This window comes from Muntiacus reevesi, chromosome 3 (assembly GCF_963930625.1).
Source record: "Muntiacus reevesi chromosome 3, mMunRee1.1, whole genome shotgun sequence".
Lineage (NCBI taxonomy): Eukaryota > Metazoa > Chordata > Mammalia > Artiodactyla > Cervidae > Muntiacus > Muntiacus reevesi.
The window spans coordinates 197,043,894-197,061,558 of record NC_089251.1 but is presented as its reverse complement, the minus strand read 5'-3'; the positions used below and the strand labels follow the sequence as shown (position 1 = coordinate 197,061,558).

Here is a 17,665-nt window from a genome sequence, read left to right as displayed (position 1 = left end):
AATATCTGAAATGCCCAAATATTTAATTATTATGACATATTTTCTAACATATACAGAAAGATAGAATAATATAGTTGTCCCCAATGTACCCTCCCCTCTGTTTCAACATTTATCTTTACAGTGTCAAAGTGGTTTCTCTTACCTGCTTATTTTTTTGTTGGAGCATTTTAAAAACACTGTGGACATAATCATTTTACTACAAATCTCTAAGCATGTATCTCTAACAAAGATTTAATTCTTACTTTTAAAACATAACAACACTACCATCATCATAGCCAAAATTAAAAATACTTCAGTTTAGTTCAGTTGCTCACTCATGTCCAGCTCTTTGCGACCCCATGGACTGCAGCATGCCAGACTTTCCTGTCCATCACCAACTCCCAGAGCCTGCTTAAACTCATGTCCATCGAGTCAGTGATGCCATCCAACCATCTCATCCTCTGTCGTCCTCTTCTCCTCCTGCCTTCAATCTTTCCCAGGACCAGGAACTTTTCCATTGAGTCAGTTCTTTACATCAGGTGGCCAAAGCGTTGGAGTTTCAGCTTTGGCACCAGCCCTTCCAATGAATATTCAGGACTGATCTCCTTTAGGATGGACTGGTTGGATCTCCTTGCAGTCCAAGGGACTCTCAAGAGTCTCCTCTAACACCACAGTTCAAAAGCATCAGTTCTTTGGCACTCAGCTTTCTTTATAGTCCAACTCTCACGTGAATCCATACCTGACTACTGGAAAAACCATAACTTTGACTAGATGGACCTTTTTAGCTTTCATTCCAATTCTAAAGAAAGGCAATGCCAAAGAATGTTCAAACTACCCACAGTTGCACTCATCTCACACTCTAGCAAAGTAATGCTCAAAATTGTCTACGCCAGGCTTCAACAGTACATGAACCATGAACTTCTAGATGTTCAAGCTGGATTTAGAAAAGTCAGAGGAACCAGAGACCAAATTGCCAACATCCATTGGACCATTGAAAAAATAAGAGAGTTCCAGAAAAACATCTACTTCTGTTTTATTGACTACACTAAAGCCTTTCACTGTGTGGATCACAACAAAATGTGCAAAATTCATCAAGAGATGGGAATACCAGACCACCTGACCTGCCTCCTGAGAAATCTGTATACAGGTCAAAAAGCAACAGTTAGAACTGGACATGGAACAACAGACTGGTTCCAAATTGGGAAAGGAATATGCCAAGGCTATATATTGTCACCCTGTTTATTTAACTTATATGCAGAGTACATCCTGCGCAATGAGAGGCTGGACGAAGCACAAGCTGGAATCAAGATTGCTGGGAGAAAAAAAAAAAAGATTGCTGGGAGAAATATCAATAACCTCAGATACATAGATGACACCCTTATGGCAGAAAGTGAAGAAGAACTAAATAGCCTCATGATGAAAGTGAAAGAGGAGACTGAGAAAAACTGGCTTAAAACTCAACATTCAAAAAACGAAAATCATGGCATCCAGTCCCATCACTGCATGGCAAATAGATGGGGAAACAATGGAAACAGTGACAGACTTTATTTTCATGGCTCCAAAATCACTGCAGATGATGACTGCAGCCATGAAGTTAAAAAAAAAAAACCCTTCAAGATACTTGAAGAAGTGTTTTAAGTTTTGGTTGGCTGTGATCGCTGGTAGAAGGCCGCTGTATAGCACAAGAGCTTAGCTCTACACTCTGTGACGACTGTGAGGGGTGGAATGCGGGCTTGTGGGAGGGCGTTTCGAGAGAGGGGATATATGTGCACATATGGCTGATTTATGCAGCTGTACAGCAGAGATCACTGCAGCATTGTAAAGCAGCTATCCTCCAATTAAACATTTAAAACATAACCATTCTGCTACATCAAACAGATACTTCAAGATAGCAAATCCAACTTTAATGTTTCTGGTTCTCTTAATTTTTTCTTTGCTTTGTTGGAATCAGGAACCTGTCTGCAGATGGTGTTGGACTGATGTGTCTCCTGAATCCCTATTCTTCTTTTGCCATTTATTTGTTGAAGAAAATGAATCGTATTTTCCTAGATTCTGGATTTAGCTGTTTGTATCCTTTTGGATACAATAGGATCTTTACCTCTTACTATAAATTTCTCTGTCTCTTACTGTAAATTCCCTAGTGGCTCAGATGGTAAAACATTTGCCTGCAATATGAGAGACCTGGGTTTGATCCCTGGGTCAGAAAGATCCCCTGGAGAAGGAAATGGTAACTCACTCCAGTATTCTTGCCTGGGAAATCCCATGGATGCAGGAGCCTGGTAGGCTATAGTCCACAGAGTTGCAAAGAGTAAGTAACTTCACTTTCTTTTCTTTCTACTGTAAATTAGTGTTTAAATCTTAGGGCTTGATTAGATTTAGCTTCAGATTTTGGGCAAGAATGTGTCTGAGGTTGTTGTTGTTCAGTTGCCAGGTCTCCTGTCTGACTCTTTGTGACCCCATGAACTGCAGCACACCAGCCTACCTATCCCTCACCATCTCCCAGAGTTTGCCCAAGTTCATGGCCATTGAAACTGTGATGCCTTCCAACCATCTCATCCTCTGTCACCCTTTTCTTTTGCCTTCAGTCTTTCCCAGCATCAGGGTCTTTTCCAATGAGTCTGCTCTTTGCATCTGGTTGCCAGAGTATTGGAGCTTCAGCTTCAGCATCAGTCCTTTTAATGAGAATTCAGGGTTTATTTCCTTTAAAGGACTGGCTGGTTTGATCTCCTGGCAGTCCAAGGGACTCTCAAGAGCCTTCTCCAGCACCACAATTTGAAAGCATCAATTCTTTGGCATTCAACCTTCTTTACAGTGCAAATCTTACATATGTAGATGACTACTGGAAAGATCATAGCTTTGACTATAGAAACCTTTGCCAGCAAAGTGATGTTTTTGCCCTTTAACACACTGTCTAGGTTTGTCATAGCTTTCTTGCCAAGAATCAATCATCTAATTGCATGACTGCAGTCACCGTGAAATTTGCAGTGATCTTAGAGCCCAAGAAGAGGAAATCTGTCACTGCTTCTACCTTTTGCCCTTCCGTTTGCCATGAAGTGATGGGACCAGATGCCATGGTCTTAGGTTTTTGGATACTGAGTGTTAAGCCGGCTTTTTCACTCTCCTCTTCACCCTCAGTGAGAGACTCCTCTTTGCTTTCTGCCCTTAGAGTGGCATCCCTCACTCTCTGAGCTTGCCGATACTTCTGGCAGTCTTGATTCCTGCTATCTCAGGCAGTGCTGTGCGTGTCTTTTAACCAGAGCGTTGTTGCTTTGTTCTGTTTTGTTAGTTTCTGCTGTTCCGCAAAGTCCATCCCCTGTGTGTATACATGTATCCCCTGTTTTCTGAATTTCCACCTGTGTATTTCTTACTGCCTCACTTTCACAGATATCTTAATAATCACTGTGGGGATGTTGAGGTTGATCAGTGATGAGTTTGGACATTATTAATTTAAACCATCTGCTGAAAAGATCCCATAGGCTTTCCATCTAATAACTTAGCAATTTTTGATGATCATTTTCTAATTCTTTATTTCACTGGTTATTATAAAGGATGGTTTTTAAATTCTATTATTGCTTTTTTACTTTCTGGATTTGGTTATTCATTAATGACATTTTTCATGTACCATTAGATGACCATCAAATATAGTACATACAGGAAAGACAGGATATGATCTATATTCTTTTCAGTTTTCAGAATATGATTTTATTCTTTAGCAACCCCCAGAGATTAACTAATGGATATAAGTATCAGTAGATAGATAGATGGTAGATAAATAGATAAACAGTGAGATGTATCTTGTATATTTAAATATATGCAAACAGTGATTATTCTTTTTGATTCTCAAATTATTTCATCACATTGTTTCCTGTGCTATGTTTGACATAACTCCAACTTTTGATAGCTTTCTTGCTTGCTTTCAGGAAATGCAAGGCATTCTAATTTCATCCTGATACAAACCCTCTATAAAACCCTTCTTCCTTTTAGTGAAAAACTGTACTTAGAGACCACAGTCACTAGATTGTTTCAGTAGTTTCACTTATATTTTTCACAAAAGTGAAAATATATTGTTAAAAATTATGAGTTTATAGCGATATTACCAACTCAAATTACCACTGCAGAATTTTTTATGTATTGTTTGCATTTTATATTTCATCTTTTATGTTAAAAGATTTAGTCTGTTGTCAGCATAATTAGTTGTTAGCTTTTTCTTGATATATATAACAGTTTAATAAATCCTTAGCAGTATTAACTAATGATAAGGCTAGTTAATATATTTTCAGATTTTTATTATGTTTAATTTTTTGTGATAGTTATACCCTGCTGCTTGATGGTGAAAGTGTAGTCGCTCAGTCATGTCAGACCCCTTGCATCCCCATGGACTGTGGTCCACCAAGCTCTTCTGTCCTTGGAATTCTCCAGGCAAGAACATTGGAGTGGGTAGCCATTCCCTTCTCCAGGGATCTTCTCAACCCAGGGATTGAACCCAGCTCTCTTGAATAGCATGCAGATTCTTTATGGTCAGAACCATTAGAAAAACTCTACTGTTTACTAGTAGTTATATTATTGTTTTAACTTCAAGCATATTTAAATCCATGAGTTCATAATAAAACTAAAAATATTGTAACTGTTCATTTTTGGAGGATACTAGGAACCAGTTCAGTCTTTTGCAACTGATGAATTAGGGATAACATCGAGTATTTATCTTGTTTTTCTCATGCAATCTTGTAGTTTAGAGAAATCAACTAGTTGATGGCTGATAATTGACTTGTGTCAAGTGTTCCCACTAATAAATTAAGGAATGATATAACAACTGCTTACCAGCTGGTGTGTCTTTGACCTTATGATTTTGAACTCATTTCCAGTATCCGTAAATAGAAATGTTTGTTACCAGGCCTCCCAGTAAGTGAACTAAAGCTTAAGGAGACCTTGCATTAGGAGTTGCAGGGTGACTGAGGTTGGAGATGAACCCTAAACCTTGGTGCCTTGCTGGTGAGATGTTTCTTTCACATTCACGTCACGCTGCAGTGTGATCTGCTCTCTGAGGTCAGTGGCGCGGTGCATGTCTGTCCTGTGGCCCCATTTCTTTTCAGGCCCTGGACCCTCTGTGTGGATTGCATTGGCTAAGTGACTTGCTTTGGTCAAAGGGGCACTGGCAAACCATTCAATCAGGGGCCTGACAAACACTTGCTCTCTTACTGTTCTTGGAGTCTTTACCACAGAAATGCGCCTGCTGACTTCCGAGAGACGTTGGGGGCCGAGTACCCCAGCTTGTGATCAACACGTTCCTCTGACCCTGCCCTGACCTCGGATAATTGAGCAGCCCTGTAAGGCCATCCAAGCTTGGCCAAGTACTCCCCAGCCTCAGTTACCAAGCGCAGAATCATGAACTGATCGTTGTCTTAAGACAGCTCTGTAGTGGCTTGTTATCTAGCAGTGGGTAACTGATAGTACAGGTGCTGCAGACAAGGCAAGATGACCAAATGCTGGCTATTACTTGGACTGATTGTGATACCAGGCTTATCTTGTTTTTACTCCCTGCGCTCGTAGTGTGTATTTGACTTTTTGGGTCATAAAAAGTAAACAAGAAAATACTGAATTTAAATATCACTTGAAATAATTTATAAATTAATTTATTTTAATTTCCTTTCAATATTTAGAAATTGCAAATTTTCTAATAATATGTCTAATTTTGTTTTTTAGTTATTTAAAATACATAGTTTCAAATTTTAAAATATGATATATTCAGAAAAGCTTAGCTTTTTGACTGTCTACTCTCTGCTTTTCTTTCTCCAAGGTATCCATTTAAAGTAGTTATTACCTGAATATTTTGGAAAGTATTTTGGAGAGTTGTTAGTAAGTCTGGAGTTAAATTTGTGATATATGTATAGATAAAAATAAGGCCAATGACAGATCATGAGACAATTATTAATTTAAACAAAAAGCAAATTTTGTTCAGGAAACAACCACACTATTATGCTTACTGTTTGTGAATATCATGCATATTGTTATTTTATCATAAACAGTGATTGATTTAACTAAAATTGCAATCCTCCTATATTGGAAGTATAGGGAAACAAAATTCTTTGCATGTGGAAAGAGGTGATGAAAAAGATAAGTTCTCATCCTTCCCATTGACAAGCAAATAGATAACCTATAAATATATTATAAGGAGAGATAAGATATTTAATACCCAAAGAATAAACTAATAAATAAACGTCATAACCTCTGCACAGAAGGGAGGGAGGGCCTATTGGTTTTTCTTGATAGGCCCTAATTGATTCATGACAAAAAGTGGGAAAAAAAATCAAGTAAGCAGAAAACTGACCAAGAAAAGAAGAGGAAACACAGCATGCAATGACTTAATAATGATGATAATGATAGTTTATGTTTATCAGGTTCTTCCTGTGCCATGTACCAGGCTAAGTGCCGTATATGTATTATCTCTGAATCCTTACCACAATTATATGACACAGACTCATTTTATACCTGTAACCACATGAGACCATTAATGCTTTGAGAGTTTATTAGCTATCTATTGCTGGACAATGAATTGTAGCAGAACTGGAGGAATGGACATTGTCACTTCATATTTTCTCTGGGTCCTTGAGCTGCTTGGCTGAGTAGTTCTGGTTCAGTCTTAATGGGCCGTGTGTCACACCGGTGTTTAACTCTGGAGATCCTTGGCTCTCACATACACAGCACGCCTCAGAAGCTCCCAGACTCATCCTGTGGATCCCTGCAGAGGGCTTCTTCAGGACCGAGCCGTTGGCATCTCTGAAAGCTTGTGCTCCAGAAGCACCCAAGATGGAAACTACTTGCCTTTTTACAATCTGGTCTTGAAAATGACATCATCTTTGGTTAGAAGCAAATCTGTAATTCTAGCCTATACTCGTGGGGAGGGTATGGATTTCAAGAAGTGCTGATTAGGTGAGTTATTTTAGAGGTTATTGTGCATATTTTCATATGTGTGACACACACCCTGGTGTGTTTCAGTTTAAGCCAATAGAAATAAGCTATATGTCATGCTTAGTATGTAGGGTGCGAGCTTTCATCTTCCCATCGGCCCCTACCTTTGGAAACAGTACATGACTGCAAGGGAGAATTGCATGCGAACAAGGATCACCTTGAAATCACTCTAATTTATACAAAGTCAAAGAACTTTATTGGTAATGAATTATTTGAGGCAGCCCTCACACTTGATCGTGACAAACTGCAGCTTCGTGTTCCTGGGACGGGGCATTAGTCACAGGGGCACGTTGTCTAAGGTGAGGAGTTGTTGCTCTACCTTTAAAGTTGTTAGGAGCCACTGAAGTGCTTTAAGCATGGAGGATGACACAATTGGATGTGTACCTACTGCTCTGAGCTGTGTTATTTTGTCTCAAGCATCCGATGACATTCTATTTTCTCATGCATGAGACAGCAGATGCCTGCTTTCCACCCCACCAGCTTCATTCATGCTGGTGTAATGAGATTTATGAATTTCTTTTACCTGCAGTTTGCTCGAAGTATCCCATCTCAGGACAGCTGTGTCTGCCTCTCTCTGAGCACGTAAGGGTCTTTGTGGCTGTAATCAGGTTGTAACCTCCCAAGACACAGACACTTTGCCTTATCCTTGGTCTGTAACTCAGTGGCTACCGCCGTGTTGACATATATGAAGGACTCAGTAAATGCTTCTTAAGTCAAACTGAATTAAACTTTATTGAGCACTGTATTTTTGATGCTCCTGTTTGTGATGCCGCTCGTCTTGCTGTTCACACTGTTAGCACTATTTGCTGAATCCAGGATAGGCAAGGTGTGAGCGAAGAGGCTGGAAGAAGACTCCAGGAGCGGTAGGAACTGTGGACACATTTATTCTCTCCTGGCTGGCATGGCAGTCATAACACAGCCTCTCTCCTGGCTGACAAAGCGTCTGTAGCAGCAGCCGTAACCTAACCATAATGTAGCCATAACGGAACCATAGCGTAGCTTCATGTACCATAACCATGCCGTCACTCCAGCGTAGCCTCGATGTGGCAGCAGCCAGGGCTTTCCTGGTGAAGCTCATACAAGTGTGCCGTGCACGGTCACCCGTGCCCAAGTGAGCACCTCCCGACGCGCATGTGGAGGGCTGCAAGTGATCTCAACTTTCACGTAATCATTCTTTACAAAATGTGGGGCAAGAGTGAGAAGCCATGGGGTGAGAGAGCCTGACCGTGCCATCTTGGCTGATTTCCTCTTTCCCTGCAGGCACCTAGGGTGATAGTTATTGTTCTGAGCTCTGGGTGTACAGAGATAAGATAATGGCATTTTACTTTATTAGTGGGATTTCTGCATTTTATGGTAGCTCTATTTTTAGAACTTATTTTTAGTTTTGTAAGGAACATCCATTCTGTTCTCCCTCAGGAAAGTCAAAGTTTAGTTCCTCAGTTGTGTCTGACTCTTTGTGACCCTGTGGACTATAACCTACCAGGCTCCTCTGTCCATAGGATTCTCTAGGCAAGAATACTGGAGTGGGTAGCCATTCCCTTCTCCAGGGTATCTTCCCACCCTGGGGATAGAACCTGAGTCTTCTGCATTGCAGCCTGATTCTGTTACCACCTCAGCCACCAGGGAAGCCTTTTACATTCCCATCAACAGTGTCATGGAACTCCTTTTTACCCACAACCTCTCTAGCATCTATTGTTTGTACATTTTTAATTTTTTGTCTCCCACTGTGAGTGTGGCAGCCTGCTCCATGATGAGACACAGCCGCAAACTGCAGTCAGTCACCACTTAGGTTCTGTAACCACTGCAGGGGGCAGAATCTGTACGATGTCCTAGCTTCACAGCTGCGTGCGTGTAGGTGAAGGACAAATCCTTCAGCATGGGGAAGGCTGTGTAAGAGGAGAGGGAGACCTTTTAGCGACTGTACCCCAGGAGCTGTTGAGAAGAACGGGTGTTGGGATGAACGCAGGAGACAGTTCCGTCAAACATGGGGGTACTGGTCTGTGAAGGCTCGGAGGGAAATAAGATTAGAGAAGGGAAAGAAACCACAATTGGAAGTCGATGCAATAAGTAAGATTCGCGGATCCCCCAAAGGGACACGCAGAGCCAAGCAACGTCTCCTCCCTGCTGCCTTTGTGTCTCCCCAGCCCTCTACGAGCAGTCCTGCGAGGTGTACAGGCACCGAGGCAACTCCGCGGGCGTCTTCTACGTCGACTCGGACGGCAGCGGGCCGCTGGGGCCCTTCCGGGTGTTCTGCAACATCACAGGTAAGGGTGTGAGATTCCGCCGCAGCGTCATGCCGCTGCGCGATGCACACGGGAGAGGAAAACCCTCTGCAAGGGAACACTTGTACAAATAAAATTAAAAAAAATAAAGACCAACTTCAGAGGGGAGGCTGTATTTTTAGGGAATCATAGCAATTAGCAGTTATTTTATTTTCATGAGAGAGGAGAATGTGATAAGGGTCTTGACAAGGTTCCACTGAACCAAGGATTAATTATGAAGCATATTTTGCAGAGCTGACCAAGGTCATTTCTCTCTTCAAAGTCAAAAACAAAAAGAAAAGGAAAATAACCCAACAAACAAAAAAGGCAAAAAACAAAATCAATAGAAAGTCATGACTCAGGAAGTGGGGAAGCTGGATTCAGGTCTTTCTCTGAGGACTGCGTGACTCAGGTTCTCTCTTAGCTTCCTTTCTGCATCAGTGAAGAGGAAATACTAGTTTCTACTTCTCAGAGTTGGGGGGATTAAACAAAATCATCTATATTAGTGCAACTGACCAGTTATCCTGCAGATGCCTAATCAAAACCTGGGATAACTCTATTTTCCTTGGCAATCTCATAGCATCTTGTAACTTCTTCCTAAACGTGTCTAAGGACATATTGAGGGCCAATTACTATATGGAAACAGCGTGTGATTACTAATTTATTCTTAAAAAAACAACAATTGCACAGCACAGCCTGATGTAATAGTTATTTAGAAATACAGCAATACGAGCTCTCTGCTGTGAGTGTTGTTAGTCAGCACACGCACAGTTCTGGTCGGTTGGTTCTGAGCACTGGCCTCTGACGATGCCGGCAGCGTCGTGGAATGAAGCAAAAAAGTAAGAGTCTGGGTCCATAGTCCCCAGGCTCTACTGCAGCTGGGTAACCGCATCACATCCGTGGCGCTTTATCCATAGCCAAACCCTGTCCTGGGGACCAGGGATATTCAGAGAAATAAGGTGTAGTCAATGTTATTCATTAGGCAGTAAAATCAGGAAAAATAGCATGCAGTATCACAGGTAGAAATGTAAACACACCATTGCCAAAACAGTGATGAAGGGCATTTAGCAATAATTTGCCCATCTGAATACAAAGGACCACACTTTTTCTGCAGGAAATGCTAGTTACATGGAATTGTGTGTCATTTCATTCCATTTCCATAATACTTCATTTCTCCAAAATGTATGCTAGCTGCTTCTCAATGGCCCTATAACATAATTAGAAACTGTGTTACTGTTTTCTTTTCATGGTTATGCCAGTCTGTAATGTTCAACAACCTGGTCAAGAAGTAGACTTCTCAGTAGATCTTGGTTATTTCCCAAATTTAAGTAACATATGAATCTCTGGGGAATAGTGTTAAAAATAGACTTCCCAGAGTCAGAAATTCTAAATTCAGTAAATGCATTTTACTGAGCTTTTCAAGTGATTCTGATGTAATTTGTCCCCAGTCCACAGTTTGAAAAAATGGAGGAAGTGATTTGGTTACAGAATGAGGCAGAAGAGATCAGTGTCTGCTGAGTGATGGGTGTGACATATAATAATAGGATTTTTGGTCATGGCATCAATTACTCAGCCCCTGTCATCTTTGGGAACTGAACTGAGAGTTTGCAGATGTCATGTTTTTTAATTCTTTGCAACAAAAATCTGGGGTAGATACTTTTAACTCTCTATATATTACATAGAAGGAAGGAGCATGTGAGAATTTCATGACCTGCTAGAAAATAAATCCTGAAACTAATAGTCAAGACTCAGGAAGCAAAGCAAAACCTTCTGGTGTGGCAATAATCTTTATCACTGAAACATTAATTGGATACTTTATATTGCTTTTGTTTTGCTTGAAACCCTGTTTTTATTTTTGTAATAAAAGTAATCAATGCTAATTACAGAAAATTTAAGGGAAACAAAAGTGTGAAGAAATATATGGTCATGTATAAACCGCAATCCAGAGATTACCATTGATATTTTTATTAGATTTTCCTTGGGATTTTTTTGCTATAAATGTATATGTGTGTTTTTCTATGAATGTTTATGTTTTTAGATATATATTTTATATTATGAATTTAATAGACAAGCACGGACTAATCCTATTTTTATTAAAGTATATATATATATATATATATATACACATTGAATATAGCTTGACAAATTTAACTCCCCAGAATAATATAAATATAATAACACACCATGTATGACTGATTCATGTGTCTCATTTACATGAAATGCTCTACCCCTTTTTGGAAAGATTTCTCTCGGAATTTATGTTTGATATTTGTTCAGGAGTGGCTAAAGATGAATGTTTACTTATATTAAAGTTTGCTGTTTTGCTGATATGATGCTAAAGGCATCAAGGCCTCTGAGTTATGTTATGTCCCAAAATTGATAGGCTGTTTTGTGCATGATTGAGGAATTCTTTGAAATATGCTTTTTGGTCACATCAATTGCAAATATATAGGTGTTTGGTTTGGTTTTTGTTTTCCTAAAAAGACTTGTAGAAATAAAAGTCAACTTCTGTGTAGGCTGAATTATATAATTCTCATATTTAACTGACAAAAATTTTTAATGCATAATATAATAGTAATCAAATACATTTTTATTGTTTGTGAATGTTAAGTTTTCTTAAGTGAGAGTGACTTATGACACAGGATAAGTGTGACAAAGTGCTCCAAGGAGGAGAGGGAGGGAGGGAGGGAAAGTGGGAGGGAAGGTGGGAGGGAGGGAGGGAAGGTGGGAGGGAGGGTGGGAGGGAGGGAAGGTGGGAGGGAGGGTGGGGATGGTCAGAGAAGACGTGCTGTGTTTCACTCGGTTTTTACGTGCTGTGTTTCACTCGATTTTTTAAAATTAATTTATTTATTTTAATTGGAGGCTAATTACTTTACAATATTGTAGTGGTTTTTGCCATTCGGTGACATGAATCAGCCATGGGTGTACATGTCCAGTGTGAACAGGGTGGGGGATACGTGTTCACTGTGGTTTTTAAAAGCACAAAGCTGCTGGTTTCCACACTTGTCAGAGGCATCCCTGAGGTCGTAACGCAGAGAGTATAAACAGTGCTGGGAGGCAGGGAGCCGGGGTCTCTCTCTCTTCTCCTCCTTGTGCCGGCTGGCTGAGTGCTTTGGCCTGACTGTGCGTTTCTAAAATAAGGATCTGGAGCCAAGTGGTCCCATAGGTCTTCCTCATTTAGAACTCCCTGAGGGATCACTGGGTGGGTGTGTAGGGAGTTCCCTGGTGGCTCAGGGAGATCATTTGAGGTTCAAAAGAAAGGGAAAAAGAAAAGCTTCTCCTAAGTCTGCCGACACTTGTAAGTGGATGTCTTGAGGGTGATGAGCAGGTTCTCTTTATGGAAAACCACAAATCTGAACCCCAGCTCCAATGTGCCTCTTTACAGGGTACGCTACCCGTTTCTACAGATGAGGTGGCACTTCACCCCGCCTGGGAAATTTAAGTCTGTAGTGGTAAAGAACCTGCAATGCAAGAGACTTAAGAGATGCAGGTTCGATCCCTCGGTTGGGAAGACCCTCTGGAGGAGGGCATAGCAACCTACTCCAGTGTTCTTGCCTGGAGAATTCCAGGGACAGAGGAGCCTGGTGGGCTATGGTCCATAGGTTTGCAAAGAGTCAGGCCCGACTGAAGTGACTTAACAGCATCTCACCTACCACAATGTAATCTTGGGGAGATGAGGTCCCCAAGTACCCCTTTTGGTGGGAGGCAGTGTGATCACTGCCTGGGATGGTAGGGTAAATCATAGGAGAAACTAAGGGTGTGATTAGATTTATCTCTAGGATGGACTGAATGTAGCCGTCTACAGATTTCGGCAGGGTACCATACCCGCGGCTACATTCTAAGTCCCTTCACCACATGACTGGGCTTCCCTGGTGGCTCAGAGGGTAAAGCGTCTGCCTACAATGCGGGAGGTCCGGGTTCAGTCCCTGGGTTGGGAAGATCCCCTGGAGAAGGAAATGGCAACCCGCTCCAGTTCTCTTGCCTGGAAATTCCCATGGATGGAGAAGCCTAGTAATAGTCCATGTGTTCGAAAAGAGTCGGACAGGACTCACTTTCACTTTCACTTTTCCCCATAGGACTAGGGGCCGGGAGAGATGGAAGGCCCAGTGTTTAGATGGAGGACTGACTGAAGTTATTGATGAGAAAGAGAGTATGTTTTTTCAGGAATACACGTCTGCCCTGCTTTTAACTTAACTCTAAATGATGTACGATTCACTTTAGCTCGACTTAAATTCGTACATTCCAGGCAGTGCATGTGCAGACTGCCAAGGATGTACGATGTGTCTGCCTCCGCGTCTTGTGCTGCTGGAACAGGACTTCACAGACTGCTGGCTATACCACCCGCAGGAGTATGTTGTCTTACAGTTCTCACGGGTAGAAGAGCAAACCTAGGTGCTGGCAGGGCCCATCCCCTCTCATACCTTTTGGGGAGACTCAGTCCTTCCAGGCCTCTTCTCAGCATCTGGCAGTTTGCCTGACCCGTGGGCACTTCTGGGCTCCTAGCAGCAGCCGCTGTCTCTGCCTCTTGAAGACTGTCTCCCTGGTTCCATGTGACCACCACATCGCATGTGACCATTTCCTTTTATTCATCTGCGTATCTGTTTCTTCTCTTCTTATTGGGATACCGGTCATGTTGGATTAGGGTCCAACCTAATGGAGTATGATATTATCTTAATTTAATTACCCTTGTGAAGAATCTATTTCTCATTAAAGCCTTGCATATTCACAGGTACAGAGGATTAGGTATTGAAGAGCTAGCTCATTTTTGGGGACACAATTCAGCACGTAACAGAATCATTTCAGTCTCCTTTACAGGCTAATCATGTAAAAGACACAGTGGTAATGAAAACGTCTTGTCAAGGGTGTACCTGCACGCTGTGTTCTGAGAGCATGCAGCAGGGGCATCTAGCCCAGCCTCTCCTAGAAGAGCTCTCAGGCAGACAGGTAATGTCTCTAAGACCTGGATGGAGAGTAGGAAGTCACCAAAAAAAGACACAAAGGATGGCATTTCCATGAAGAGCAAATGAATGTCAGAACACGGTTCCAGGGGACCTTGATCCTGCATATTTGTTGGGCCCGAGCTCACCAAGATAGGTTTCTAATTTAGAACATTTGGAAAATGCATGAAATTGAATGACTGAAAAATTAAAAGATCAAACTCACTTGAATAGGAACAAAGCAGAAGTTTTTGAAAATCTATCATCTGAACTCGTTTGTCAGCAAGGAAATCTGCTGTCTTAATTTTAGGGAAAAGAAGGATTTTTCTACAGTTTACTTTTTATTTTTTATTGGAGTATGGTTGATTTATAGTGTTGTGTTATTTTCAGGTATATAACAAAGTGAGTAAGTTATGCATATACATATACCCATCCTTTTTCAGATTCTTTTCGCATATAGGTTATTACAGAATATACAGTAGGACCTTGTTATCTATTTTATGTATAGTACTGTGTATATGCTAATCCCAAACTCAATTTTTTATCACAGATAATTCTTGAGCATGCCAGACTATTTACCTGTCCCCCAAAGAAAGAAGAACAATTTTCTTACTTTTAACTTTTTATTCTGCATTGGAGTATAGCTGATTAACAACATTGTAATAGTTTCAGATGGACAGCCCAGGGACACAGCCACACACACACATGTATCCATTCTTCCCCAAACGCTCCCCCCATCCCGGCTGCCACATAACGTTGAGCAGCGTTCCCTGTGCTACCCAGGAGTCATCCATTTAAAATACAGTAGCGCGTACCTGTCCATTTCAAACACCCTAACTATCTCTGCCTTCATGCTTCCCCCCGGCAACCACGAGTTCATTCTCTGACTGTGAGTCCATCTCTGTTTTGCAAATAAGTTACTTTATAGTACTTAGATTCCACATGTAAGGGATGCCAGGATATTGTTGCTTTCCTGTTTTACATCCTTGACTCACTGTGTTGTTGCAAATGACACTAATTCATTCTTTCTGGTAGCTGAGGAATGTTCCATTGTGTATATGTAGTATGTTTTCTCTATCCATTCCTCTGTCAAGGGACATTTAGTTTGCTTCCATGTCTCGGTTATTATAAACAGTGTTGCAGTGGACAATGGAGTGTATGTATCCTTTTGGACTATGTTTTTTCCAGACATATGCCCAGAAGTGGGATTGTAGGGTCATATGGTAGCTTTATTTTTAGTTTCTTTAAGGGACATCCATATTTGAACAGCTTTCTGAGAGCCAACAACAAGCCAGTATTCAGGTTATAAATGGTTTTGGGCGCTGTTTCCTACTCTGGAGAACTAGATCTAGAAAATGAATTGTTTACTTTAGGGACTGCTTACAAAGGGGTGAATGTAGAAGAAGAAATTAGGGAAATATACTATACTACAGACCTTTTAACAAAGGAACTGTTCCCACTGTTGGGCCCATTCAGGTGAGGGGGAGTGTGGCCAGAGCAGAAAAAAGGTCAGGATGTGAAGAAAGGAAGCTGCCTTAAGACAGCTATGACCTTCAGCGTGGGAATAGCCTGCAAGGAGCTTGGGGAGCAACTTCAGTCTGTCCTTGCCCCTTTCAGTCTCTGTCCTCGGTCTTCATGTAGCAAATTCTGCTAGATTTTATTAGGCAAGAGTACGTGAGTTCTCTGCATGCGAACGTTCAAGTTGTAGACTTTCAAAGATGTGAACCTGCTTTTGCATGGCCATCATGTAACTTAGTCCAGGTGTCTAGCATGCATTGCCATGCATCCTCTACATGGGGCCGCACTTTTGTGTACTTTGTACTGTACTGTATAGAGTACAGTAGTTCACTATCTTTACTTTAAGCCCAGATGCCAAGAAGCAAGCATAAAAGCAGCGGCAATGTAGCTGGAACGGCTAAGTGCTCGGTGATAATGATGGAAAAGAGAGTGGAGTGAAGTGAAAATAGGGTCAGGCAGTCAGTTTACTCATCATGACTGACTCTTTGTGACTCCAAGAACTGTAGCAAATCAGGCTTCTCTGTCCATCACCAACTCCCAGAGCTTGCTCAAACTCAGGTCCATTGAGTTGGTGGTGCCATCTCAATATCTCATCCTCTGTCATCCCCTTCTCCTTCTGCCTTCAATCTTTCCCAGTATCAGGATCTTTTCCAATGAGTCAGCTCTTGGAATTAGCTGGCCAAAGTATTGGAGCTTTAGCATCAGTCCTTCCAATGAATATTTAGGACTGATTTCTTTTAGGATTGATTAGTTTGATCTCTTTGCAATCCGAGGGACTCTCAACAGTCATCAACACCACAGTTCAAAAGCATCAATTCTCCAGCACTCAAATTTCTTTATAGTCCAACTCTCACATCCATACATGACTACTGGAGAAACCATAGCTTTGACTAGATGGACCTTTGTTGGCAAAAAAAAGTCTCTGCTTTTTAATATGCTGTCTAGGTTGGTCATAGTTTTTCTTCCAAGGAGCAAGCGTCTTTTAATTTCATGGTTGCAGTCACCATCTGCAGTAATTTTGGAGCCCAAGAATATAAAGTCTGTCAGTGTTTCTATTGTTTCCCCATCTGTTTGCCATAAATAGATGGGACCAGATGCCATGATCTTCATTATTTGAATGTTGAGTTTTAAACCAACTTTTTCACTCTGTTCTTTTATTTTCATCAAGAGGCTCTTTAGTTCTTCTTCACTTTCTGCCATAAGGGTGGTGTCATCTGCATATCTGAAGTTATTGATATTTCTCCCGACACATTTGATTCCAGCCTGTGCTTCTTCCAGCCCAGCGTTTCTCATGATGTGCTCTGCATATAAGTGAAATAAGCAGGGTGACAATATACAGCCTTGACGTGCTCCTTTCCCAATTTGGAACCAGTCTGTTGTTCCATGTCCAGTTCTAACTGTTGCTTCCTGACCTGCATATAGGTTTCTTAGGAGGCAAGTAAGGTAGTCTGCTATTCCCATCTCTCTTTCTTTTTAATTAATGTATTTGTTTTAATTGGAGACTAATTGCTTTTCAATACTGTAGTGGTTTTTGTCACACATTGACAGGAATCAGCCGTGGCTGTACATGTGTGCCCCCTCCCACCTCCCTCCCCACCCCACCCCTCAGGGTTGTCCCAGTGCTCCGGCTTTGAGTGCCCTGCTTCATGCGTCAAACTTGGACTGGTGATCTGTTTCACATATGGTGATATACATGTTTCAGTGCTATTCTCTCAAATGATCCCACCCTTGCCTTCTTTCTCCCAGAGTCCAGAAGTCTGTTGTTTATATCCATGTCTCTTTTGCTGTCTTGCATATAGGGTCATCATTAACATCATTCTAAATTCCATATATATGCATTAGTACACCATATTGGTATTTTTCTTTCTGACTTACTTCACTCTGTATAATAGGCTCCAGTTTCATCCACCTCATTAGAACTGATTTAAATGTATTCTTTTTAATGGCTGAGTAATATTCCATTATGTATATGTACCACGGCTTTCTTATCGATTTATCTGCTGA

At 41.3% G+C, this 17,665-nt stretch overlaps 1 protein-coding gene across 2 annotated transcripts in view; it reads left to right on the top strand.

The window, feature by feature from the left end:
• Positions 1-17,665, top strand: part of CNTNAP5 (contactin associated protein family member 5) — a 970,694-nt gene that overhangs the window by 654,455 nt on the left and 298,574 nt on the right. For both annotated transcript variants that reach the window (XM_065927810.1, XM_065927809.1), the window contains exon 12: positions 9,090-9,209. In XM_065927810.1, coding sequence (XP_065783882.1) covers positions 9,090-9,209 — 120 coding nt within the window. The remainder of the gene's footprint in view (positions 1-9,089; positions 9,210-17,665) is intronic.